At 36.7% G+C, this 27148-nt stretch overlaps 1 protein-coding gene and 1 long non-coding RNA gene across 2 annotated transcripts in view; one reads left to right on the top strand and one right to left on the bottom strand.

Annotated features, from left to right (window-relative positions):
* Window positions 1–4607: 4607 nt before the first annotated feature.
* LOC107675395 (uncharacterized) lies at window positions 4608–16106 on the bottom strand. The gene is made up of 3 exons (XR_001632594.1): window positions 16019–16106; window positions 12607–12612; window positions 4608–4618 (listed from the first exon to the last, which is right to left on the bottom strand). It is a non-coding gene; the product is annotated as an uncharacterized LOC107675395 (long non-coding RNA).
* A 202-nt stretch (window positions 16107–16308) lies between these two features.
* The window catches only part of LOC107675388 (probable E3 ubiquitin-protein ligase HECTD4), a 110480-nt gene continuing 99640 nt past the window's right edge, over window positions 16309–27148 (top strand). The window contains exons 1-5 of the mRNA XM_016469699.1: window positions 16309–16540; window positions 19637–20235; window positions 22174–22263; window positions 22769–22896; window positions 25236–25344. Coding sequence (XP_016325185.1) covers window positions 16394–16540; window positions 19637–20235; window positions 22174–22263; window positions 22769–22896; window positions 25236–25344 — 1073 coding nt within the window. The 5' untranslated portion in view covers window positions 16309–16393. The remainder of the gene's footprint in view (window positions 16541–19636; window positions 20236–22173; window positions 22264–22768; window positions 22897–25235; window positions 25345–27148) is intronic.

Below are 27148 nucleotides of genomic sequence, written 5' to 3'. Positions count from 1 at the left end.
GCCGTGTTCATTCAGACGCTCATGCACATCACAAGCCACACACTCTTTTCCTGATTTTCCTTTCAGCAGACGCCTCTGAGCTTTGCGTGGAGCCCTCTTTACTTATTTCACGCACGTGATACCTTACTGTGGAAACCTGAGTGGTGAGATGTGTTCAGAAGCTAAAGATCTGCACCACTTTTCAAAAGAAACCGGTGCGAGATCAAGGTAAGGATGCAACTAAAAGATTTGGGGGTTACAAAATGCACAAGTTTTTCAATAATCCGTGGTGAGATGTGTTCAGAAGCTAAAGATCTGCACCACTTTTCAAAAGAAACCGGTGCGAGATCAAGGTAAGGATGCAACCAAAAGATTTGGGGGTTACAAAATGCACAAGTTTTTCAATAATCCGTAACCCGATCTCATGAAATTGCGTATAAATAGTACGCCAAATAAAAACGAAAACTCGTGGTAGTGATATGCAAAAAATCGGACTTTGGCGTGTATATGCTACGCGATGGGTAGGTTTAGGGTTGTGGGGTAGATGTGTCTCATATGTACGCGAAAACAGCGTATCATATGCACGCCAACAAATTTCGTATCATATGCACGCGAAAACTGCGTGTTATATGCACGCCAAACACATGCGTATCATATGCACGCCAAAGTCAATTTTTGCGTATCAATACCACAAGTTTTCGCTTTTATTTGGCGTACTTTTCCGAAAAACATACGGATCCATCACTTTTCTGAATATTGAGGCCTCATTCAGAGGCCTGTCTTAAGCAAGTAGAACAAACTTGCTTATAGAGCTGGATTTAAGACAAAACCAAACAAATCCAGTTCAGTTTAGTGGTCTCACAACACTATAAACATTCTACACTCTCAAAAATGGTACAATGCTGTCATTGGGGCGGCTCCCATAAAGCTAAAAGGTACATCTTTGTATCTTATTTACTCCTACATATTAGTACCTTAAAGGTGCATATTAGTACTTTAAAAGTAACCTACATGTCAGTAGGCTACCTAAAGTGTATTAGTGTTTTCTTGAAAGGGTACCGCGCCAGTGTATCATGAGTTACGAGCAGCTCACTAGGTTTGTAAAACTTCACTAGATCTTCGTATGCTTTAAAAAAATCACTTTTATAATCTATAGCCATAAAAACATCAGTAATTAAAAATTCTGTAAACCACACTGTAGTCTGGAGCAAAAAATATATGCGTCCACAAGTGTTTTGTGTGTGTGTGTGTGTGTGTGTGTGTGTGTGAGAGAGAGAGAGAGAGAAAGAGTTTAAAATGTGCATTTGCAAGTATTGTGTTGTCTATATGATATATGAGCATGTTATGTGTGAATTAGTGTTATTCAAGTGTTCAATATATAAAATATAGTCTTTTTCAATATCCTTTATAAATGGTTTTGAGACTCTTTAATATGTTGGAACTTCCATTTAAAAGGAGTACAGATGAAATATAAACTGTCCAGGAGCTTTGGTGCAAAATCATGTCACAGGACTTGGCCTGATCAAAGCATTTACAGTAGGCTACTTCGCATTTTACCCAGGCAATAAATATTTACATTATTTCATGGTAGAAAGCTAGAGTTGGTTTTCATAGTATAAAAAAAGCATAAAATGGATTATATGCAATAAGTGTCAGTGTGCATAGACAAGAAGCATATGCATTAAAATAGACAAGTGTGGAAAATTCTGGCAAGTCTGCTGAGAATGAGTCACTCCAGGAAGATCGTTTGAGAAGCTTGAAGGCCCGTGGGAAAAAGCTGTTCTTGAGTCTTTTTGTCTTTGCATGGATGCTTCTGATGACATGAATTGTTGTTATGCTTTGTGCACTGAAGAACATTAACACCAAGAGATTTTTAGCACCAGTAAAAGAGTGCATGCCAGCTGAGATCTCTTTAATATCTCTAGTGTTTCTCCTTGACAGAAATTTGGTTACCTGAACATCCAATGGAATCTCCTGCTTCTCACATTTTTCTCAACATCACAATGTTCTCAGATTTTTACAGACTCTAATGTTCTCACATTTGTCTTCTCTAATGTTTTTCAAGAGATCTTACCTTTCCTTCCAAGACAAATATCATTCCTGGTGTGAGACCTAATATTCTGACCGGACATCCTGTAACCGTCCAATTAATCCAAAACTGAGTTAGATAAGAGTAGTAAGCAGTTTTTTTTCAATCTGACTCAGAGAACAAAAGATGTGCCCTCTGCACATAAACTGTTTATTTGACATTGTTTAGCATAAAAAGTGTTTTTTACACAGTGATTTAACAGAGGAAAACATGACCTATATTTGCATGCAAACATGGGGTTTGCAAGAGAAACTATGCATGCTAAACAAACAAAGATATAAGGTTATGCAGCAACCATGAAACACTGGTGCACTTGTGTTACAGTGGTTAGATAATAAAGTATTCTCCTACACTTATTTATGACTTCTGTAGTGTGTTTGTAAAATGTGCTGCATATACAATGCAAAGCATTGGAGATTAATTTAATCTAGTAACCCATGATATTCTAATATGCATACAAATCCCAAAAAATGTAATCAAAGACAAACTTCAGAACAATAAAATTATTTGAAAGAAATTACTGCAAGTCAATAAGGAAATCTCTCATGCATTCTCAATTTTGACTCCTTTTCTCTCAGAACTTTCTAGGAGTTTTAGGAGAAACATCTGAGAGAAACACTGTTCATGCTCAAGTCTTCTGAGCTTAGGAAAAGCTTCAGTTTGTACATGTGGACTGTACATTCTGGTGCAGAGTTTGCTTTAATGCAGATGTGTTATAATGCCAATTTAAATGGTAAAACTCTTCTGCATAAATATGTCCCAGCATTCAAATTCAGTAATTCAGCTTGTCACGGCACAATGCAAAGGGCACATTGCAATGAGGTTTAGACCCAGTGGCTGAAATATGTCACAAAAATAAACTACAAAAAATCCTATTTTCTGTAACATGTAGTGTTTAATCATTTCAAATTGAGTTTTTCTGTGTTGTGGAACATTTCAAACCTTGTTACATGCAGGTCATGTTACAAGGTTGTGATTTAAACAACAATGCCCACAAAACTCAACAGTGCAACTATGGTGTCCTGACTCGCAAAAGATGAAACCAATGCCTTCATGTCCTTTTCTTTCTCAAGATCCCAATATAAAAGCTGCCACTTCATGATCTTAAGGATGTGCCTGTCTACTAATACATGCCTACACATAATCACTTCCTCATTCTTCTCCTTTAGTCGGTCATAGTGATGGATCGCACATATCCAGTCATCTATCCACCATAATAAAACAGCTTTTGTAAGGCTAGGGATGGACCCCAAACCAGCATATGAATTGCCTTTGTCATTCTGTGCCGTGTGTCAATGAGTTGTATACTGTATTCCATAATACCCTGATTTTTACAATAGAGAGACCAACTAGTCAAAATGTATTTATTGCAGGTCATCATAATTCAGTAGTGACTATCTAAAATATAATTATGAATAGTCAAACCAAAGCTTTAAATGATAATACAGCTTGCCATATACAGTGCCTGCCAGATATGAGAGAAACATCATCATACTGTAAAAAACATCTCTATACTGTAAAATAGCACAAAGCGGTCATACTTCATTACTATGTCTTATAATATACGACCTAAAATCCAACCAAAAAGTTCAAAGTTGTTTATAAAACCTGGCAACATAAACACATTTGGTTACCGCCTGGACTAAAATCATGTGCTGCATTGCAATGTAACAGCCAGTGTTGGGTGTAATGCATTAAGTAATTATTTACTGCTATTTAATTACTTTTCCTTTGAAAAAGTAAAGGAGTACTCTTAATTTCATGTCTATCCTTGTATTGTCGAGGTTGATATAGATTTAGAAAATAATTAGTAATAAGTAGCCTAATGCAATACTTTAAGAGAGTAATTAGCACAGTAATGTAATTACACTGTTGAAGATTAGTAGCTAATTAATTGCTTTTTAGAGTAACTTACCCAACACTGCCAAAGTTATTTAGACATTTTCTGTAATGAAGAAGTGAAACAATGCGTTAACAACATTTTTAATTGTGGTATCATGAGCTTTTTAATTAACTTTAATCGGTTCATTGGACTGCAAACCCTCAGTATAAACGGAGTTTGGATGATTTCGAGTCATGTGTCATTTCAGCTCCACATCAGTTACAAGTTTTAACATGCAGCTAACCCAAATTTCACTCCGACTGTGAAAGAACCGGTAAAAGTACTCGTTCATTTTCATTTGACAGATCATTTTCACAATTCCTTCTTCATGCATGGACTGAAACAGACTTGATGAGGTTTATTCGCGTTGTGCATCAGCGTAAGTTAAACAGGCTGAAACATTATAGTTTAGCTTTCCCAGTTTGGAAATAAAGCGGGACTCTTTCTAGCTTCCAAACAGGCTACGCGTCTCTGCAGCAATGTCACTACATCTCCATGATACACGAATCGGAAGTCTGTTTCTTGCTGTTAATCTTTTAGTAGTGGGATACTGTTGCAGTGCGGTAACAATTCATAAACCTGCACCATTTTGCCTCCTCATTAAATCAGAACAAAGGAGCTCTCAGGTTAGCTTTCTCATCCACTCACCGGACACTTCAGCATCTCCCCTCTTTTACTGGAGCAAGTGGACATCAGAGAAACGCTTTGAAAGTTGTTTCATGAGTACACTCTAAAAAATGCTGAGTTAAATACAACCCAGTGCTGGGTAAAATAGGGACAAACCCAGCAATTGGGTTGTTTTGACCCAGTGGTTGGGTTACTACCCAGAAGGTTGGGTTAAACATTTAACCCAACCGCTGGGTCAAAACAGCCCAATTGCTGGTTTGTTCCTATTTTACCCAGCACTGGGTTGTATTTAACCCAGCATTTTTTAGAGTGTAGAGACGGGACACTGGTTACGCGTTATCGGTCAATCTGCCGTCAAGAGCGCGCTCGGGACAATGAGAAACCAATGCACTTCAGCTTAAGCACGCTGCTGGAAGATGCCAGTCTGTGTGAAATCAACACGTTTTTCAATGTCACTTTGCACAAAGAACACATATATCAAGGCCAGCAGATGGATTCAAGAGCAAAAAGTCACCAATACGTGCATGGGGTTTCCCAGGAACATTTTGGTGTGCATTGTCTTTACTGACTATTCTTACAAATGCGTCATCGTAAATCATTTTAATTCCATTAAAGATGGAAGTCTGGATTGTGAGTGCAAGAAATGAAATCATGCATTCCAGAAATTATGCTTCATGCTTTTTTTTTCCTGCTTTCATCATAATTGAATATAATTATATAATTCACATAATTTGTAACATTTACATCAGTTTTTCCACCATTTGCATGACATCATTATAAATTATTATGCTCATAGTCATTAACCAGGTGTTTTCAACATTTACAGAATCAAGCCCACTACATAAATCTGTATTTCTGTTTCTGTATTAACTGTGCATCCTGTAACAATTTGACTACATTCATTGTCCTACTTGTCCTACAGAGAGGTTTGCTTATATTTGTTTGGAATAATCATGGTGTTGAATTTTACTGCTGCTGGTAGGATGCGTTTCTCTATAATAACATTGTGCCAGAGGTGGGAGTAAGTTACTTATTTACAGGTCATAAGCAAATAAATCCTTGAGTCAAGTCTCAAGTTGCAGTGCACAAAATAAAACAAGACAAGTCAAGGCTATGGCTCACCTCAAGCAAGTCGTGTTGAGTCCTGCGGAGAAAGTCACTGTAACAACTCAATTTTGAAAAATACTGGTTAATTAGTTCTAGCAATTTTGTGGGATGAGAAAAAAAGATAGCCGTTGCTTGTGTGCACAGCAGATGATATATCAAAAAAAATGTTTACAGTAATTTACCAGGTGTAATGTGTAAAAGCGTCTGTTCTGTCTGGCAGAATGTCAAAAGAATTAAAGGGTTAGTTCACCCAAAAATTAAAATTAGTCCATAAATTACTCACCCTCAAGTCATCCTAGGTGTATATGACTTTCTTCTTTCAGACGAATCCAGTCTGAGTTATATTAAAAATTGTCTTTGATCTTTCAAGCTGTTTCATGGCACTCAGTGGGTGTTGCATGCTTCAGTCCAAAAGAAGTGAAATAAAAAGTGCCCATCCATAAAAAAGTGTCTCACACGGCTCCGGGGGGTGAACAAAGGCCTTCTGTAGCGAATTGATGCGTTTTTGTAAGAAGAATATCCATATTCAAAATGTAATAATCACTTTAATGCAGCTTGCGCTCACTGTTGTACACGGAAGCAGCCCATTTATGGATAGGCGCTTTTTATTTACTTCTTTTGGACTGATGCATGCAACACCCGCTGAGTGCCATGAAACAGCTTGAAAGATCAAAGACAATTCTTAATATAACTCCGACTGGATTCGTCTGAAAGAAGAAAGTCATATCACCTATGATGACTTGAGGGTGAGTAATTTATGGGCTAATTTTTATTTTTGGGTGAACTAACCCTTTAAGTGCTGCTTGAAAACCCTGGTCTTGTTACCCTATCTATTTCCCATTCACCATGCAACCGTTCATTATCATTTTTTGTAATGAATCCTATCTGACAAAAATGTTGACAGCAATGTGTTTTGTTTTGTCTTTTGGCCTCTAGCCCAGAGATACATTTGTGCTTTTTCGATCTCTTCCTGCAGGTGCACAAAGGTCCAGACTGCACCTGTGGCAGTATTGAAAGATTCAACAGCGTACAATTCTACCAGTCTGACTAATGAGAACGGCGGCACCGCTGACCTTTCATGCAATGAAGCGTCAATCAAACGGTCACACAGTGGCAAACAAAGAACCTCTAAACCGAAATGAATTCAATTGACAAAGGTCCGAAAAACCTGCGCTCCAGTGGACTATGCAAAAGGGGAAACATTTCAGCTACGTCAAAAGTTAGTGAGCCAAATTGAAAAAAGGAAGATACTACAAACAAACGGACATCGAAAAGAAAGAAAGAAGTCACTCGTTCCCCAAAGAAAGGCATCCAAAGAAAAGAAAATGGTAACTCAGAAGTTCAAAATGGAAACTACTCTTCAAAGCACCCATGGGACTCCATAAGCAAGTGTCACTCACTCACCTTCAACCTCATCTAAAACAAAATTACTCTCAGTGCAAAAGGCCACTCAGTCCAAACAAATGTCCGTAACTAAATTAGAAGCAAGGACACTTCAAAATAAGAGAAAAAGAGGTAAAAAAGAAAAAGCCCCACAAGGAAAAACAAATTCAAACCCTGAAACCATGATGAGTGAAGAGACAATTATTTAATGCATGAACAGACTGAAAAGTGTGCATTAAATGTGCATTACGTGTCAGAAGGTCACAATTATCAAGTGAGATCCTTGCTCTTTTATACACAGTCTGTAGTGACTTTTACAATGTAGTTTAAGCAGGTGCCATTTAATATAATTATAAAAACGATACTAAGCAATGATACTTAATGTTTTTAAAAAGTAGATTTACCGACAACCTCAGTATACACACATACACTTATTTGCATGTTCTAATGCTGTGATTAATAAAAAGCAAATGACTCAATGAATTGCAATAGCTTCTGTATTATAATTTGGACTTAGTTTACAAATTAAATATAATGTTAAAGTGAATGTAAATTTTATTGTATCTGCACAATTTAAACATTCCTAAAACGAGAAAAAGTCCAGATTGTGGTGGGCGACACTGCTAAACTTGTAGGGGCTGCGTTTGAACCACGGCCCAGATTTGGGTTTCACTGATATACAGTATTTCAAAATTAGGTGTTTAAGAATATATTGGCTCAGTAATATTAAATAATATAACAGTTGCTACAATAAAAGGGTTTTTGCAGAATACATTTGACGATATTAATGTACCGTAGTTCTGTGATTATGCTGTATATGGTAATTCAATGAAGACAAAATTTGGCATGACATATTGTCAAGGAAATAAATAAAGCATTTTACAAGCAACATTGCAAACATTCTCTCAGAGTTTCAGATATTTAACAGTTACACAAGCAATAAATAACACACAGCTATTTACAGCTGTGAATACTACTGTAGCGAATCAGCTCATGGGGAAATATGAATAATTAATCATAACTAGTTATAATTAATTATAAATATTTAGATCCGCTGTAGATATTTAGCTGACCTCTCAGGGTCAACTGTCTGTCAATTCTAAGAACGTTAATTTCCTGGTTAAGGGAAATAACTTTCTTACTGTACAATTCTACAAAGAGCTTGTAGCATAAATCTGCATGATTAAGTGACTCCAGTTATGAGCAAACAATGAACAACGTCAAGTGTGATACAAGTAAGACTTTATTAACTACATAAACACTTAAACTAGTCTAACATACTACATAAACACTTAAACTGGTCTAACATACACATAAACACTTAAACTGGTCTAATGTACACATACACACACACACACATACGTTAAATCAAATGAAAAATTGTGTTTTTGATTGGTCCAGACGCTACACTACACTCATAATATATAGCTGACAGCATCATCATCAGATTAATTTAAGATTAAATTACTTAAAGTAAATTACATGGATGCTCTGTCCTGCCTGGATCGCCGTGATTTTGCCAAGTAAGACATGTTCCTGGATCAACATCTTTTGTTGATCCTAGATCAACATTACTGTCCAAAAATGCGAAACTGACATTTCCTGAAAAGTTATCGCTCAGTTCTGATTGGTTGATTGGAATGATGTTCCAGGATCAACAAGGATGTTGTACTTGGTGAAATCCCGCTCACCGTCCTGCCTGCTCCGCCCTGGCTTCCTGCTCTGCCGGCTCCACCTTGGTCTCTGGCTCCGCCCTGGTTCCCTAATCCTTCATGGTTGCTCCACGTGCCAGGTCCTCCACTGCTCCACAGTCCATAGTTTCGTCATTGCTCCACGCTCCAGACCTACCCTTGATCCACAGCCCAGGGACACTGTTCCACAATCTGTTTTTTTTTTTTTTTCGATTGTGTCATGTAACCCCTTTGTTTGATATTTATAGACTTCATGTTTCATTGTCTAGCTTTGTTCCCTGTGGTGAGTTTGTTTTCATGGTCATGGTCATTTCATGTTTCTAGTCAAGCCAAGGCTGTTTTTGATTGTATTTGTTCATGTTTAGAATAAACTGCACTTGGGTTCACTTCAACTCGCCTCAGTGGATTGTTACACTTTGAAAGAAGATGGCCAAACAAATACACCCCAGATTTTTTTTGCATTATAAAATCCACTGTGCATTGTTTGCAGGTAATGATAAAAACTTTAAATAAAAAGAAATGTGGCAATATATTCAAAATGTACTCATGTTGTGTTTAAACTGTGCATGTGTTGTTTTTGTGTGCAACTGTGCAAAAAAAGTTTATTGTGCATCACGTCTGAGAACTGCATCTATTCTTTCCATAAAGTCTAAACTGCATTTTGCAGTTTGTGGATTCCTCCAGCAGATGCCATCAAAATACATGTTGTAAATCTAGAGTAACAAAATTTAAGTCAAAATAGTTTAATTGCATGCTTGTTTTTGTTTGTTGATTTCAAACCCAGAGCCACACAATCCTATTTAAAATAATAATTGTGTCCTCCTAAAATGTCAGTATCATTATATTTTTGTTATCGGTCTTGTTTAAAAAAGTCAAGTACATAATGAAGGTGATGTTAACTGAAAGGTTGAACTGTGTTCTTAGGAAAAGGGTATTTATCATAAACGCCAAGTCAGGGAAAGGATGTCACAATTTTATTATATAGCTTGCCAAGTATTAATTAACTGCCATTTCTGCAATGGTTTGATAAAACAATGTTTTGATAAATCTATAAAGTACATGCAACTGCTGGAGCCACTTTAACTTGATGTGAATATTTACTAGGCCTAATTGTAGAAAGTGCTCATTTTTAACTAAATGATTACAGACCATTGTTATATATACAGTTGATATGAAGGGAAAATAATTCCAATTTGTATTAACATTACATAGGGATAGACATTTATGAAACATCCAAGACACTCATACTGCTGTCACATCTCCAAAAAACAGTCAAGGTTATCAACCTCACAGCAGTTTCCTTCTGCTAAAATATTTGATACTTTTGATATGCTCTGACAGAAACTTGGCATAAACTAGACTACTATGAGCATAATCCTCGCCTGCAGTGTCAGGAAATAAGTGTTGCATGCAATTTACTGTGGTATGCTTGGTATTACTCATACAGCAAGATAAACTCTTTGTTCATTTGAAGTTCTCGCCAGACGGATTTCCTCAAAGACAGCAGATGATAACACCACGGTATTACATTCAGTGATCAGCTTCATTCTTTTACTGCTGTAGAATGAGCTTACAAAATGTATTACATCCAAATTATCAACATCTTCTAAAATGTGGCCTTTCAGCCTTTAAGTCACTTAAACCTAATTTGAGTTAGCAAACCCATTCCATTCATGTCATAAAGTCCAAGAAAAATCTGACTGACCGCTGAACGCCAGTTATTTTTACAAGGTTTGCATTAAGTAGTAATGTAGTAAGACAGTGATATTTAAAGGCCAAATTCAGTATACACCTTATTGATGATGCATACTTTGCACAGGCAAGCAAATGAACCCAGAATATAAACGCAATGTGCAAAGTTTCACATTAAATGTTTTCCCATAGCAAACCGTTATAAAGAAAATACTTAACCATTTAGCGCATAGCGTTCATATTCCGAGCTCACCTGCTTGCCTGAATAAAGTAGGCCACCTGATAGCACACATCCATCACAGAGACGTCTATTTGATGTCTGTGTTTACATCTGGAAGATGTATTTTTTAGAGTGTTTGCTCATCTGCAATACGTCTATAGGACGTTTCCTATCAGATGTCAAATAGACGTTTAGAAGATGTCTTTAAGATGTTTATGATTTAGAATGAATGTAAAACTGACATCTTAAAGACGTCTATCAGATGTTTGAACACAGCAGATGAAGAGATCTTTAACAGACGTCTTGCAGACATACCTGCGCTATCTGGGCCTATACGCATCATTAAAAAGGTGTGTATTGAATTTGATCTGTTTTAAAGGCACTTTAAGTGTTTTCACATTAAACGTATTAGAATGTCATGCAGTTTTTAATTGAAATATTGCGGTGAGTGTTTTATATGTATTGCAAATGGCCAAAACTTGCATTTTGTTCACAAATCTTTTTTTTTTTTAATCCTTTTTGAGAGACGATCTAAATATTTGTGGATTGGAAACTTGACAGGCTTGTGCTGCAGTTCTATGGATGTTTTACCCGCCAGGTCTACGAGCCAGTCACATGACTTAAAACTATGAATGATGGGTAGAAATAAGGGATTTAACAGCTTTTAAATGTTCCTTTCTAAAATAGCCCACCGCTATTATACACTCAGAAAGTCTTGCAGTTTTGTGGACATTCACACAAAGGCCAGTCACTAGTCAGGTGGATACAATTACAGAGAAAATCGAGAGGCCACACAGCATTTGACCACTGGATTTACAAAAAAAACATTTCAATTTTAGGAAGAGTTTTCTCAGCATTTCAACACTGCATCAACTACTGATGAACACATTCATTTTTATTTGAATTATCATTCAGTGTGTTATTTAACCATGTATTATTATGTCTCTGGAAGACTTTTGTCTTCCAAACACATTAACATGCACAAATGCACGTTATTCTTTATTTACATGCCATGCACTTTCATATAATAGGCTATATATTTACTTGATGTACCCCTGATTTTAAGGCAATACGTTAATAATTAAGTATCACATTTGCATGCTCACGGTTCTCTGACGTTAGTTAATGGTCAGAGGACATGCAGTTAAACAAATAAAATATTTCATTTTTTTATTATGATGGATGTTATTTTAAAACGATTTGTTTTCATTAACATTTGTATGATTTAATTCATTATTAGCGTTTCATTAAACTCTCGAACCGCCTGCAGTTCCTTCACAAACCCCAGTTTGGAAACCTTGACAGAGTGTAATGTTTAATGCAATTCATGTTGTTAATAACAATAAAAGGAACACATTTTCTTTTTCTTTGCATTTTCATATCAATATGGTACTATAAGACTTTACTATTTAAATCAATGTCATAAGCAAGTTAGGTCAAAAGTAATAATCTAAAAGTATGTAATGGATTATGTAACTACAATTTTTATCATGTAATTTGGAATCAGTAAGTTGGGGCGCATAACACATTACAAGTAACATGAGTTACTAATCAGATTACATTTTTCAAGTAACTAGTAAAGTAACACATTACTTTTTAATTTACAAGGAAATATCTGAGTTACTTTGATTACTGTATTTCTAGACTAAATGTGAACATGCATTTACTCATCTCACTTGCACAAAAACAGATCCAGTATTCCTCAAAATGAATGAAAACAGAATATGAGGCAAACCTGCAATAATTTAAATACGCTAACCCACTGAGCAAAGACACGTCCAAAAGACGTCAATTTAACGTCTTTGTCGTACGTTCAAAAGACGTCCACTGAGGAGCCAGAATGAAAGTTTTTGCGATGTCTGTTTTAGACGTCTTTTATGAGTTCACTATTGACGTCCAAGTGACATAAATAGTGAAGGTTAAAAGATGTCTTTACTGACATCTTAAAGACGTCTATCAGATGTTTGTACACAGCAGATGCTTAGCAGATGAAGAGATCTTTAACAGACGTCTTGCAGACATACCTGCGCTATCTGGGCCTATACGCATCATTAAAAAGGTGTGTATTGAATTTGATCTGTTTTAAAGGCACTTTAAGTGTTTTCACATTAAACGTATTAGAATGTCATGCAGTTTTTAATTGAAATATTGCGGTGAGTGTTTTATATGTATTGCAAATGGCCAAAACTTGCATTTTGTTCACAAATCTTTTTTTTTTTTAATCCTTTTTGAGAGACGATCTAAATATTTGTGGATTGGAAACTTGACAGGCTTGTGCTGCAGTTCTATGGATGTTTTACCCGCCAGGTCTACGAGCCAGTCACATGACTTAAAACTATGAATGATGGGTAGAAATAAGGGATTTAACAGCTTTTAAATGTTCCTTTCTAAAATAGCCCACCGCTATTATACACTCAGAAAGTCTTGCAGTTTTGTGGACATTCACACAAAGGCCAGTCACTAGTCAGGTGGATACAATTACAGAGAAAATCGAGAGGCCACACAGCATTTGACCACTGGATTTACAAAAAAAACATTTCAATTTTAGGAAGAGTTTTCTCAGCATTTCAACACTGCATCAACTACTGATGAACACATTCATTTTTATTTGAATTATCATTCAGTGTGTTATTTAACCATGTATTATTATGTCTCTTTGTCTTCCAAACACATTAACATGCACAAATGCACGTTATTCTTTATTTACATGCCATGCACTTTCATATAATAGGCTATATATTTACTTGATGTACCCCTGATTTTAAGGCAATACGTTAATAATTAAGTATCACATTTGCATGCTCACGGTTCTCTGACGTTAGTTAATGGTCACAGGACATGCAGTTAAACAAATAAAATATTTCATTTTTTTATTATGATGGATGTTATTTTAAAACGATTTGTTTTCATTAACATTTGTATGATTTAATTCATTATTAGCGTTTCATTAAACTCTCGAACCGCCTGCAGTTCCTTCACAAACCCCAGTTTGGAAACCTTGACAGAGTGTAATGTTTAATGCAATTCATGTTGTTAATAACAATAAAAGGAACACATTTTCTTTTTCTTTGCATTTTCATATCAATATGGTACTATAAGACTTTACTATTTAAATCAATGCAAGTTAGAAGTTAGGTCAAAAGTAATAATCTAAAAGTATGTAATGGATTATGTAACTACAATTTTTAATTTGGAATCTCACCCTGCATGACTCATACTCTTCTCCCATAAATTTTGCGTCTGAAAAGGAAACTCATACAAATGCATATGCAATAAGGTCAGCTGCAAAAATAACTGTGCATCTTTAGTAAATCCTGACAGTGGTCCTTTTTTTTTTAAATGCAAAAAAGAGGGTGTGCACTGGTGCAAGCTGTTAGCAAATCTGGCTAACCCCTTACTTTGAAATAAATCTACTAAAAATATATTGTAAAGAAATAACCCACTGAGCAAAGACACGTCCAAAAGACGTCAATTTAACGTCTTTGTCGTACGTTCAAAAGATGTCCACTGAGGAGCCAGAATGAAAGTTTTTGCGACGTCTTTTTAGCGTTCAGTATTAACGTCCAAGTGACATAAATAGTGAACGTTCAGAAGACGTCCACTGAGGAGCCAGAATGAAAGTTTTTGCGATGTCTGTTTTAGACGTCTTTTATGAGTTCACTATTGACGTCCAAGTGACATAAATAGTGAAGGTTAAAAGATGTCTTTTTAAACATCTTTTAAATGTTTTTATTGATGTCCAAGCCACATCATTACAGGGTTCTAAATGAAAGTTTTTACGTCATTTTTTACATTTTTTTTTCAACGTCACATACAGACGTTCATACAAGTCTTTACGATGTGTTTAATTGGACTAATTTCAGACATCCCTGTTGCACTCAATTTAAACCAACTGAACTATTTTAATTGTTAATGAGGCCAGAGTTCAATCTTGTCTTACTATGAGCTTTATTGAACACCATGAACATGTCACCATCAGGTGTTCCAAGGTTGGATGACCACATGGTATTCAATAAAACTCATACTAGTCATAGTAAAGGCAGTGTGCAGAAGTACTGCTTTAAAATTGTAAATAATAAATGAATACCTATCCCCTTAGTTGTACCGGTCCAATACATATAGGTGTGCAAAGACATTTTAGTAGCCTTATTTGCAATTGGAAATACGTTATCTGATCCATTAAAAAGGACAGAAATAAAAAAATAGTTTGAAATGACAAGAGATTACATTTTAACCATCTTTAATGAGTTTTTCAGCAAAATATTAACAAGCTGATAAAACGAAATTCTAATAGTTAAATTTTAACTCTCAAGTGAACAAAAAAATGTAATAAAATAAAATCCCACAAGACTAAGCAGCCTTAAAATTTCTTAATATGCATAAAAAATGAATTGTGTTACTTTTCGGTCTTCTGTCCGAGTATATGACACAATGATTGATTATCCAGACATTATTCATCATCATTATCCAGACAGCGTTTATGTGATGCTAACAAGATATTACATAATATTAACCATGGACATTTTAACCTGCAAAATGTGCGTCCACGGTCAGACACTGCTAAGTGTTTTATATTTTAAATGTTGCACTCCACCACTGGCGCCAAACCCACAAGTTACTCTCCTGGAACACTTAAAGAGCCTTAAAATTTCTTAATATGCATAAAAAATGAATTGTGTTACTTTTCGGTCTTCTGTCCGAGGGGGTCTTAGTCAGACATTCAGATATTGAACCAGTTTTGCACGTCCACAGACATCCAAAAGGGGTCTTAGTCAGACGTTTAGATATTGAACTATACAGACATGATCTGAACGTCTCTCTGACGTCACATGTTTGCTGGGAAATAACACAAATATCCTTTATGCATTTAATCTAATTTTATTAACCAGTGTCTTTGCTGCTGACCTTCAATGATCCAATTCAACCATACTAAGCGAAAATGACTTTAGATAAACATAACATTTGCTTCCTTTTTTTGTATTGCTGAAAAGAGAAAACATGAGCCCAGCGCAGATGAGAAAAAGTAATGCAAAAGTAACGTAACGCATTACTTTCCATAAAAAGTAACTAAGTGACTCAATATCGTAATGCATTACTTTTAAAAGTAACATTTTCCACACAACTGAATACCTCTATAGGACGTTTCTATTTGAATTAATAAATGTAAATGTTTCCTATTAGATGTCAAATAGAAGATGTCTAGAATGCATGTCAAACTGACATCAGATGCATTCCAGATGAAGAGATTCACATTAAAGCATGTCAACATATTCTGTTACACCAAATACACAAAATAATGATCTTTAAAAAAGCATCATATGACCCCTTTAAAGGGGTCATAACAACACAGGTTTCCTGCATCAACACTGCTGCGTTCCTGAAACCACGCCTTCTTTCTCTGCGTGCACATTTGGGCAGCATTATGCTAATATTTCCACATAGACTTTAGTCTTTGCAACTTTACAGATCTTCTTTATGCACCAAGAGCTTGTAACACTCCAAAGAGAAAGGAAAACTTGAAATCGCATCATATGGCCCCTTTAAACCGCACTGTGACTGAATTGGTTTAGTAGCTGTGGCGTCTGACTGAGGGTAGTAGTCCCAGCGCGCTCAGTGATGATGCGTTGATGCCTGTCTGTCGCCGGCGCGAGCTGAACCAGATCCCGTCGCGCGCAGAATTTAATGTTTGACCACTTTGCCCGTTTTCCTCGGAGGAGAAAGCGATGGGATCGGGTGCCGTGGATTCCTCCCAGTGGCTGTCGGTGAAGGAAGAGACTATTTTCCTCCACGACGGACTAATTCGGGTCACGGACCTTGCGGAGCTGCCCAGCGAGATCGGAGTGTCCGAACAAGGGGAGTCCGAGCAGGAGGTGTGCATTTATCAGATCGGGTCCATCCCGTTATTGCGATTAGCCGCGAACTTAATTAGCTTAACGCCAAAGTTAACTCGGCTCGCCTGGATAGTTCATATTCTGCCAAAACAGGCTTGTCAGATAGCAGCATGCGAACGATAAAAGGTGTTTATTCACGTCGTTTAAATCACATCTCGCGTTTTTCCGGTCGCTAGTTGATGTAAACACGCTCAGCCCGTTATTAGCCGTATCAAATATTAGCGCTACAAATATAGCATTTAACGCCCAGTCGATGTTAGCGAAGCTTATACGGTTGTTAAAGTAAATGTATATGTCGGATATAATGAGAGGCAGGCAGTTTTGGTGTGTCTCTGGTGTTAGTTTGACGCGTTAGCATAGCTTCGACAGACAGGCTAACGCTAGTAGCAGGAGTTGAATCTGTCACTGGCGTGTGGCAGGCAGCTATCGACCTGCTGTGCGTAAAGGGTTCATGTTACAATCTAAGGTGGAAACCACATGTTTAAGACAATGCATGTAATTCTGGTCAAAATACGACATACAGTAGTTATAATAGTGGCATTTACCCCCCACAACGCAACACAACACACATGTTGTCCTAACCACACAATGTCATTTTCCTTTTGTTAAGTAACGAATAGTCGTGTTAAACTGCGATTGTAGTCATATAGTCACGGCTAAAGGGCGTTGTTAGGCGACATACTATCTATGTGTCCCAATTCGCACACCATCCACCCTAAATAGTATCCGAGATTAGAATTAGTGTGCCCCAGATACTATAGTGGCTCACTGGATTTGTGCGGACTAAGCTTCTCTTATGATTCCGACACAGATGCTTCCTTTAATATCTTGTGTATTATATGCATCTTATATACTGGATAAACACTAGCTGTGTCCCAAATGATGCACTACACACTACGCACTGTGTACGCCATCTTTTAGATGCCACAGACCCCCACATATGATCATCCTTGTACCCCATCCTAAAATTTAAAAGATCTCTATATAGTTTCTTGCATGGAGACCCAATTTATATAGTGAAAAATGCATTAAATATTACTTTGAAAATTAGTTACGTTATTACGTTTGACATTGTTACTGATTATAGTACTTTACGGTTTAATATTTATTTACTACATTACTAATTTATGTGCTTATACTATTTATTTATTTTGACATTGTTTGAAACCAGGCTCCAGTTTGAAAATCGCCGCTCTACCGTCTGGTGCACACTTCGTTTTTTTTGGTTAATTAAGTGCACCATCTGGGTATTTGAAGTGCACTTTACTTGCATAAAGTCACACACTATGCATACTACAAAATAGCGTAGAATAGTATGCAAACTGCGATGCATCTACTTTCAGAGCCCCGTCTCAATACCACACTTATGGTCTTTGCGCTTGACCACACGTACATGTTTTGGTTACCTGATGGGACTCACTTACAGTGTTGCAAAAATGCAAGTAAAGTTTTTTACAGCGCTGTATTTGCACATTTTGATGTTCAGAACTTTTCACTTTAAATTAAATAGTCATAATTATGAATTTAATGCTGCCTTCAAGTGCAGGTCTTGGTTATCACGATATGTCATGCATTTATGTCGTAAACATAACATTGGAGAAGTCTAAACAAAACTAAATAATCATACTGTCAACAATGAACCCCAAGTACCTGGTACTTGTTTTTTTGTTTTGTGCCCATCTGAGAAACACCTCTAGAAACCCCTTCTCCTCGTTTAGATCCATCTGGTTGTTTTTTCCTCTTGTTTGTTGCCTTCTTGCTGTTTCAGCGTTTGCCATACAAATGTCATTGTGGACTTCCAGTCTGTTGCATGTCTTTATTTTGATCACATACAGCTTGATGAATGCCAATTATTTTATCCGATTTTTTAAAACGTGATTCATGTCGAAACACTAAAACACAAACTACTAAACAAATGTCTAAACAATGGATCTTGCAGCATAGGGTGAAGTTGGTAAATTATGAAACAATGATTTGGGACAAATATAAAGTAATCAAATTGAAAACTTTGTGAAATTTTTGGACGCTCTGTGTCGTCGGCCGGACGGTGTTCAGTGTCATTTGTTGTGAATTGGACTAAACCGGGTGCTTTTGTGTGCAGCTTGTAGGGAAAGACGTGTTGTTTTGTGCTGTTCATCACTGACGGTCATGAGTCAGATGTTTATTGAGTAACAGAATAAACGTCTGTCTCAGTACTTTCAGTCATGTCCATCTTGAAATGAAGCAAATTTTGAGTACTTCTTTTAACCTAAGCCAGTGGAACCAGGTCCTGTTGTCACGCACTGAGCAAATTACCGCAGAGTAATGGCTAGATTAATTACACATTTATATCAAATAATTATATATAGTTGCCACGAAGGTTTATATTGATTGTGCATGACCGTTCAAATATGGAAAAAAAAAACATAATTAATCAAATTTGTCATAGGTCAACCATTATATTGGAAATTTTTGTTTGATTTGTTCCGTAGAAATGTGTATAATGTGAGATATATCATTATTAACCAACATTTTAAGAATATTGTGATAAAAACGTACCCACCACTAGTGCGGGTGTAATACTGTAATTAATAATGGTTTGTCTTTTAAATGATTTATGCGATTTATGTTTCACAGAATTTCTGTTAAGGAAACATAGTGAGCATCTATTTATTTAAGTACTACTGAGTGTCATATTTTCACTTTTTTATCTATGCTGTTTAACTTTTAAGAAAAGGGAAGTTGTGGCCTAATGGTTAAAGAGTCGAACTCGTAACCCGAGGTTGTGGATTCGAGTCTCGTACCGGCAGGAATTGTAGGTGGGGGGAGTTATTTTTATTTTTTTTTTTCGGCCAATGAATTAATAAATAACAATAATTCAACTAATAATTTTGGGGATGTGTTCCCATTCTAGCTTTTAAAGGGGCCTACATCCTTAGTCATTTAATTTTTTTCCTAAAGTGTCCACTTGAAATGTTAGATACAATCCCTGAATGTGACAACATTGAAGCAAGTAACTAATTTTAGAGTAACCTGATGAAGGTCTTGTGCCAAAATATGCTTCAGGTTTTTCGATGCCATTCTGTGCTCTTGCAGATCTTGACCTTCGAGACCAAGAACGCAGCGGAGCTTGCCGAGCGCTTGCGAGCCGTCTGCGGAAACCAGAGCAACGCTTACACCAGACTTTTGGAGTACCGTCTAAATGCTCTGCGCGGACTATGGGGGGCGCAGCAACAACTGGCCCTGGAGGAGCAGCAGGAGCATGATGGGGTCCTCCCAGTGAGCGCCGGAGGGGCCGACGAGGAGACGCTGGCCCTGCTTAAGCGACAGGGCTTCCTGCAGCCTCAACATCACCACCATCCTCACCACCCTCCGATGGCCGCCAGCACCGATCAGGCGCCGTTTACCTCACGCGTCGGCCTCCTGTTGGTCTTTCCACTACTGCAGTCGCAAACTCGGCACGACCCTGCGCTCTGCGGCGTCACCGCTGAGGTCCTGCTCGCGTGTCTCTGCGACTGCCAGCCGCTCAGCCTGGGCAAGGAGCCTGCAGACTGCCTTAATGGCCTGGAGAGGTTGCTTTGCTCCTGGTTGGAGGAGAGGAGTGAGCCGGAGGGAACGGCACAGGCGAGACCACTGCTCACCCAACAGCAGAGGCAGAACGCAGCAGCTGCTCTAGTGGCTCTATCATGTGCAAGGTGAGCGCAGCACAGCGGCTGTTCGTTTCCGGCCTTTATTCATAGCCTTTAGTCACTTTGCAATAGTTTGCAAAATCATTGTTTTTTCATGCACTGGTCAGTTTTGAGATTTTGGGCTATTTTTAGTGATGCACCGATCAAACACCGAAACCGAAATTAAAGTTTTGATGCAGCTGGAAACCAAAACTGAAAATAAATGATATTTAATAATCAATTAATTGATCACATTTTTTTAATAAATCAGTGCTCAAATGCAAACATTAAAATTGCATATTGTCAACTTTTTAATGACAGAATTATGTTTCTACTCCAGTTTGTTGTTGAAATATAAACAAAAAATAAATAAAACTTGTTGCCAAATTTATTCAAACATACATTAAATAATGAAGACAACGGGTTGAGTAAAAATATAATGAATACGTAATATAGTGCATATATTTACCAAAATGCTTCTCTCTACAGTTTTTTTTTCTAGCCGACTAGCGAGTTTGTGGACAGTGAATGTCTTCCTGAAGTAAATGTGATGTGGCATGTTGTTTACAAACTAATTTACTGATGTCTTTCTGTGGTTGAAACACTGATTGAGTGATTACATGAGACATGATACTTTTCAGTAAGTTGTTCTGTTTCTCTCAACACCTTCTTATATTCATTTCATATTTATTTGGTGCTATAACTAGTAGTAAAGAGGACGAGATGATCGGTTCCCCTGCTGTTTGAATTGATGTGCTACAGCGTTCTGTCACACTTCAGTAAAGAGCGTCACAAACACATTTATTGTTTGTATTTTGTGATAAAATGGGCAGAATTTGAAAGCTGAGACTTTCAAATTTTGACTTTCTTATTAAAAGTAACCAAGCACAAAGCTTACTATGATTATTGGATGGCAGGTGCTACAAATAATGATTAGTGAAGTTCATGCAGCAGAAAACAGCATAGACTAAAAGATCGATCATGAGATTTAAGAGTTAAAAACAAGAAATCATTATTGTTTATCCAGCACTAAGTTTGCCTGGTGTAGTTTATCCAGTTGTGAGCACAAAAATAGACACTGAAACAGTAAAAATTCACCATCAGAGAAACACTAACTGTTTCAGTCAATGATTTCGGCCCTCCAAAACTATTTTGGCCAAAATTTTGTTGCATCACTATACAGTTCTTGTTAAAAAATCGAACTGTACCGTTCTCCACCCACGGTTCGGCTTTTACACTAGTGGGAGGAAAACATCCAAAATAGACATTTAAGTGTTTATTTTATTACATTTTATGTATTTGCGTCTTTGGATTTCAATTACAATTCATATTTTTAAAGGATGAGTTTTTCTACACTTCGGCAGCACTTTTATTCCTATCTATATTCTGAAAGTTTTTACCACGGGGTTTGTTCATATCATTTACATGATTTATATTCTATTTAATTTCTAAAAACAAGGTGAATTTTTTTCTGTTGGCAATATTTTCTTATGGAGTGATAAAAATAGATCCAAAATCCCTAATATGTCAACAAAATGAAGACTTTTGAACCTGGCTTCATCGTATTTAATTAATAATGCCTCATTTCCATATTTAAACATAACATTTCTTAAAATTTGTACTACAAAGCAATTGTCCGGACGACAAAACTGGAGAATTATGATTATCTCTGGTAGTTAAAATTTATGTCTCTCAGTACAATTGCCCCAGTTGTCAAGTATGGTACTCTTAATGTATGTTTGGCCCTTTTAAACGATGAGTTTTTCCAGTCAATCATAAATGGTAAGCTGAGACACACAGCACTTAAGTACTAAAGTGTTTCAGTGCTTCTCCTTCAAGCACGTTTGATCTGATATGTCTAGGAAGGAGTCTCTTTTGATTTCATCGCAATATGCATCACTATGTCAGTCAAGAAAGGAAGGAAAATACAGCAAGGAAACGCTGTTGCTCTGTCTGTGTTTGCAGGGGTTCCCTCAAAACGTTCATTCACACTGTCCACCTGCTGCAGAAACAGACAGACCTGGGTCAGCTTCCAGTGGCGGATGTTCTCCAAAGGTGAGATGTGTCTAACGGTTACTGTCTGTGAAGACATATTAAACTGCTTCTGTTGGTAGTTAACTCTTATGAATGGTGCAGAATAAACAGGGTGGGAATTATTAACCAGTTTTAAAACTGTAACTTTTTTGGAGCTTGTTTGACATGATTTTTCAGAGTGGCAAACAGAAATTAAACAGCTTTGGTCATGTGACTGTTTACACCAGCCATATACACTGCCGGTTAAAAGTTAAGAGTAATTACGATTTTTAAAAAAATGTTTTTGAAAGAAGTCTCTTCTGCTCACTGAAGCTGCATTTATTTGATCAAAAGATAGTGAAATCAGTAATGTTGTGAAATATTATTACAATTTAAACTAACTGTTTTCTATGTGAATATGCCGTAAAATTTTATTTCCAAATAATCAGCATCATTACTCCAGTCTTCAGCGTCACATGATCCTTCAGAAATCATTCTCACATGCTGATTTGCTGCTCAGAAAAGCGTAAAATCCTCTCATTTGCAGACTGCTGCTTCTTGAGGGAGGTCCAGGCTCACCGTCCTGTCTGTTAGGGGCGAAACACAGTGTTTCGTGGGGCTTTGAGGACATGCTGCCCACGCCAGAGAGCAGCGCCGCTGGAGCAGAGAGCAAAGGTGAGGGAGAAGTGATGGCTGACCAGTGTTTGTACCGGCGAGATGGCTCTAAAATGCCATTGTATGCAGCAGCATTAATATTTATCCTTATGGAAATGACTGGAAACCCATTAATTAGCAGGGGTGTCCACATACGTTTACTGTGTTGCTGCTTTTTTATAATAAATTTCTGCTTGGGAATGAATCAAATATTTGGCTGTGTGTCAGCCTCAACCCTTTGAACATGATAGCTGCGTCCCAATTCTAAGGCTGGATCCTTCAAAGGATGGGGACTTTAAAGGCCACGCCTTCGAAGGGTGCGAAGGTCGGACTGAGTGTTGTGAAATGGGACGGTCTGGTGTGCGAAGGACTGATCTTGTCCCGTTGATGAGCGGCAGTAGCGATTGTACTGGACTTTTTTGAAAGTGATTCAACAGTCTAAAAACAAGGTTCACAACCTGTTAAAATATGCTCACTTCGGTCCATTTATGCATGTAATAACAATTATAAACCATCTATAAAATCGCATCTCTGTAAGATATGTCAACATTTGAACAACTTTAGAGTTTTTCCCTCACATTTGTATCGTTAGATATTCGAGAAATATTTAAAAGTGTAATCCGGCATTTTCTCTAAGAAAAAAACCCTGTCATCTTCGGCACGCAATGAATCTTGGATCCATCGGTTGTATCCTTCATTGCCCGGGAAACGAAGGATGCATTTCGAGGCCGCGTTTGAAGGAGCCTTCGAATTTGGACAGCCTTCGTCACACCGTGGTCACGCAATCGGTCTTCAAATGCAGCCTTCGAAGGACACAATCTCTGACGCAGCTAAAAACAACAATTGAACACAACATTTGCCATAGGAGAAACTTTTTTTATTCAGTTTGAGAAATGCTACAACATACAGTACGTGGGGCCCTATGATTTCTCTAACGTGGACTGAATCGCAGGATCCAGTCACAAAAATGGAATGTTCAGTTGAACACGGAATGTCATGGAATTTGACAAATTTTGGATGAATAAATCAAAAGTAGGGTTTTACACTATGAAAAAATATGAAGCTATTCTGCTTTTTTTTTTGTTTTGTTTCTCTGTGTGGTCTTCATGACAACCTGTCAAAATACAAGTTTAGTTTTACTTAAAGAAATTGTAACAGAAATATATAACTTGTACAGTAGAATTAACTTCTCAAATTAATAATAATAATAGTAATAAATGTATTTTTATTTATTTTTGAAGGAATATCACACATTTTATTTCAGATTTTACTTTTAACAGTAAACCTCTTTTGTGCAGCACTAATTTTTTTTTTTTTATGCCTTAATTTGATTACCACCGTTTTTGGTAATAAAGCTGTATTAAATCATAATTCCTGGAAAATTAAAAGAGATAACTCAGAATTTGCTGAAAAAAAAACAACAACAAACAACCAACATTTTCTAGGGCCCTATTATTGTAAACATTTGAATAAATTCTTAAAAAGTTGTATCGGTTTAATTGATTAGACATGCTTTTTGATTATTCAAATTTGATTAAACCATTACAAAAAAAGTAAAACGAACAAAAAGAAAAAAAAAAGATATTTGTGAAAAATAAAACTGAATGTGGGAAAAAAAAACAGATTTCATAGGCCATAAACATATAATTTTAGTTTAACGTTGAATAAATTGTTGTTAAATTGTAGAAGTTTAATTATTTAAATTAATTAGACATGCTTTATGATTATTATTTAGTTTACCATTAAAATAGAATTTAAATGAAAATTATAAAACGGAGAGTTCCGGTGCTTGATTCTGATTGGCTGAGCCGCGTTCGAAGCTGTTGTAAATTACTCTACAAACACACACCTTTGTTTACTTCTGTGTGCTGCTCTGCAACCACTTTGTTGGAACCACAACTGTTTCTGAGGAACTACATTGTTTGGTGGAAGAATACTGTTTTTATTAATATCATTGCACTTTATTTGCTCTGTTTTATTCTGTGAAACCTTACTACGTATATGGAATAACCGTTTTATAAAAGCAATAATCCCTGTGAAGCCGTGGTTTACAGTGAATTTATAACAGCTACCTAACAACGCCCCTTAGCTGTTATAAATTCACTGTAAACCACGGCTTCACGGGGCTTATTGCTTTCATTTAAATGAAAATATATATATATCTGACAAAAGTGGAATCTGGGAAAAAAATGAAACGGATTTCATAGGGCCCTAAGCATACCAGTACAGTCTCTGCTCCTACTTTGCTGTTGACTAGAAGTAATTTTTCCCTTTCAAAGTGAATTTGCGGTGCGTCTCTGCTGTCTTTTGCCTCCTCAGACACTCTCTGTCATCTTTCTCTCTCTGTTTGCCCGTCTCAGACTCAGACCTGGGCCGCAGCCTGGCTACAGATGGTTTCTATCTCTACACGACAAACTCTTTTGGGAAGGGCTTAAGCAAGCTGGGCTCGGGGCAGCATGGGACGCTGAGGTAACTCTAAAACCACACAACCACCACTTCCCCTCCTGCCCTGCTCTTCTGTTTGTTCCAGTGACCTCCAGGCCACTATTGTGCTCTTTCTACAGCTCCTGCTTTGTTCTGCTGCCTTTCTCATTTATGCTCTGTGAGCAACTATATTTGCTACACGTTTGGACCCCGTGAAATTTTGTTGTCGATGAACGTCAGTGTTTCATTCCTCTCTTAAATGTCAACTTCTAGCACCTCCTCAATCTTATGGGCGAATCTCATGAAGAAATGTCTTGGACATGTTTCAACCCAATTGTGACCCTGGAGCACAAAACCAGTCATAAGGGTCAATTTTTCACTCTCTGTCATCTTTCTCTCTCTGTTTGCCCGTCTCAGACTCAGACCTGGGCCGCAGCCTGGCTACAGATGGTTTCTATCTCTACACGACAAACTCTTTTGGGAAGGGCTTAAGCAAGCTGGGCTCGGGGCAGCATGGGACGCTGAGGTAACTCTAAAACCACACAACCACCACTTCACCTCCTGCCCTGCTCTTCTGTTTGTTCCAGTGACCTCCAGGCCACTATTGTGCTCTTCTGATATATTTACGGTAGGACATTTACAAAATATCTTCATGGAACATGATCTTTACTTAATATCCTAATGATTTTTGGCATAAAAGAAAAATGTATAATTTTGACCCATACAATGTATTTTTGGCTATTTCTACAAACATACCCCAGCGACTTAAGACTGGTTTTGTGCTCCAGGGTCACATATTTTGCTTAAAGGAACTTTTCAACAGAACAGGGGAGACCGGGATGTTTGTAACAGTTTAACAGCTTAGAAATTGTAATCCTGATTTTAAATAGCAGATGCTAAATAGCAAGTAGTGTACCTCTGTCTGTATCAGCAGATTCTCGTTTAATTAGATATATAGCACTACAGACATTTATATAAATTAATGTATAACAATTACTACAACTCTAGAAAGAGTTTAGAAACCAAATAGGACAAGTTGGTAGATTTTGTGCATTATTAACTGACCAGGATTTTGCTAACCTGATGGAGTATTGTGTGATTTATTATTATTATTATTTATATACTATTATAATATGTATTAATATTTTGAATTGGCTTTTATTTTTGTATTTTCAGTTTTAATTTTGTTTTAAGCTTGTCATTTTGTTATGTGCTTTTGTCATTTTTATTATTTTAAATTCTACACTATTATAATATTTATTAATATTTTGATTGGCTTTTATTTTCAGATTTTTTTTAGTTTTGTGCTTTTTCATTTTTATTAGTTTTTAAATATTTCTATTTAGATTTATTTCAGTTTACGGTAGCACTTTACAATAACCTTGCTTAGTTAACCTTAGTTAATCCATTAACTAGTATTAACTAACAATGAGCAATACATTTGTTACAATATTTATGAATATTCAGGTTCATTAAATATTAACATTAACTATGAATAATGCTTTAGAAGAATTTTTCATTGTTAGTTCATGTTAACTAATGTAGTTAACTAAGGATTTATTGTTTATTGTAAAGTGTTTCCCAGTTTACTTACAGTTTAAGCTTTTATCCAATTATATATTTAATTTCAGTTACTGGAAACTATTTATTTATTTTATAATAGTTTAGTTACCAATAACAGCACTGGATAGGAGCTTGCGTACAGGTGACGTACACACACAGACACACACAGACACACACAGACACACACAGACACACACAGACACACACAGACACACACAGACACACACAGACACACACAGACACACACAGACACACACAGACACACACAGACACACACAGACACACA

Source organism: Sinocyclocheilus anshuiensis, unplaced genomic scaffold (genome assembly GCF_001515605.1).
Source record: "Sinocyclocheilus anshuiensis isolate Anshui unplaced genomic scaffold, SAMN03320099.WGS_v1.1 scaffold1081, whole genome shotgun sequence".
Taxonomy (NCBI): domain Eukaryota; kingdom Metazoa; phylum Chordata; class Actinopteri; order Cypriniformes; family Cyprinidae; genus Sinocyclocheilus; species Sinocyclocheilus anshuiensis.
The sequence above is the reverse complement of the archived record's forward strand: the minus strand, read 5'-3'. Positions and strand labels throughout refer to the sequence as shown.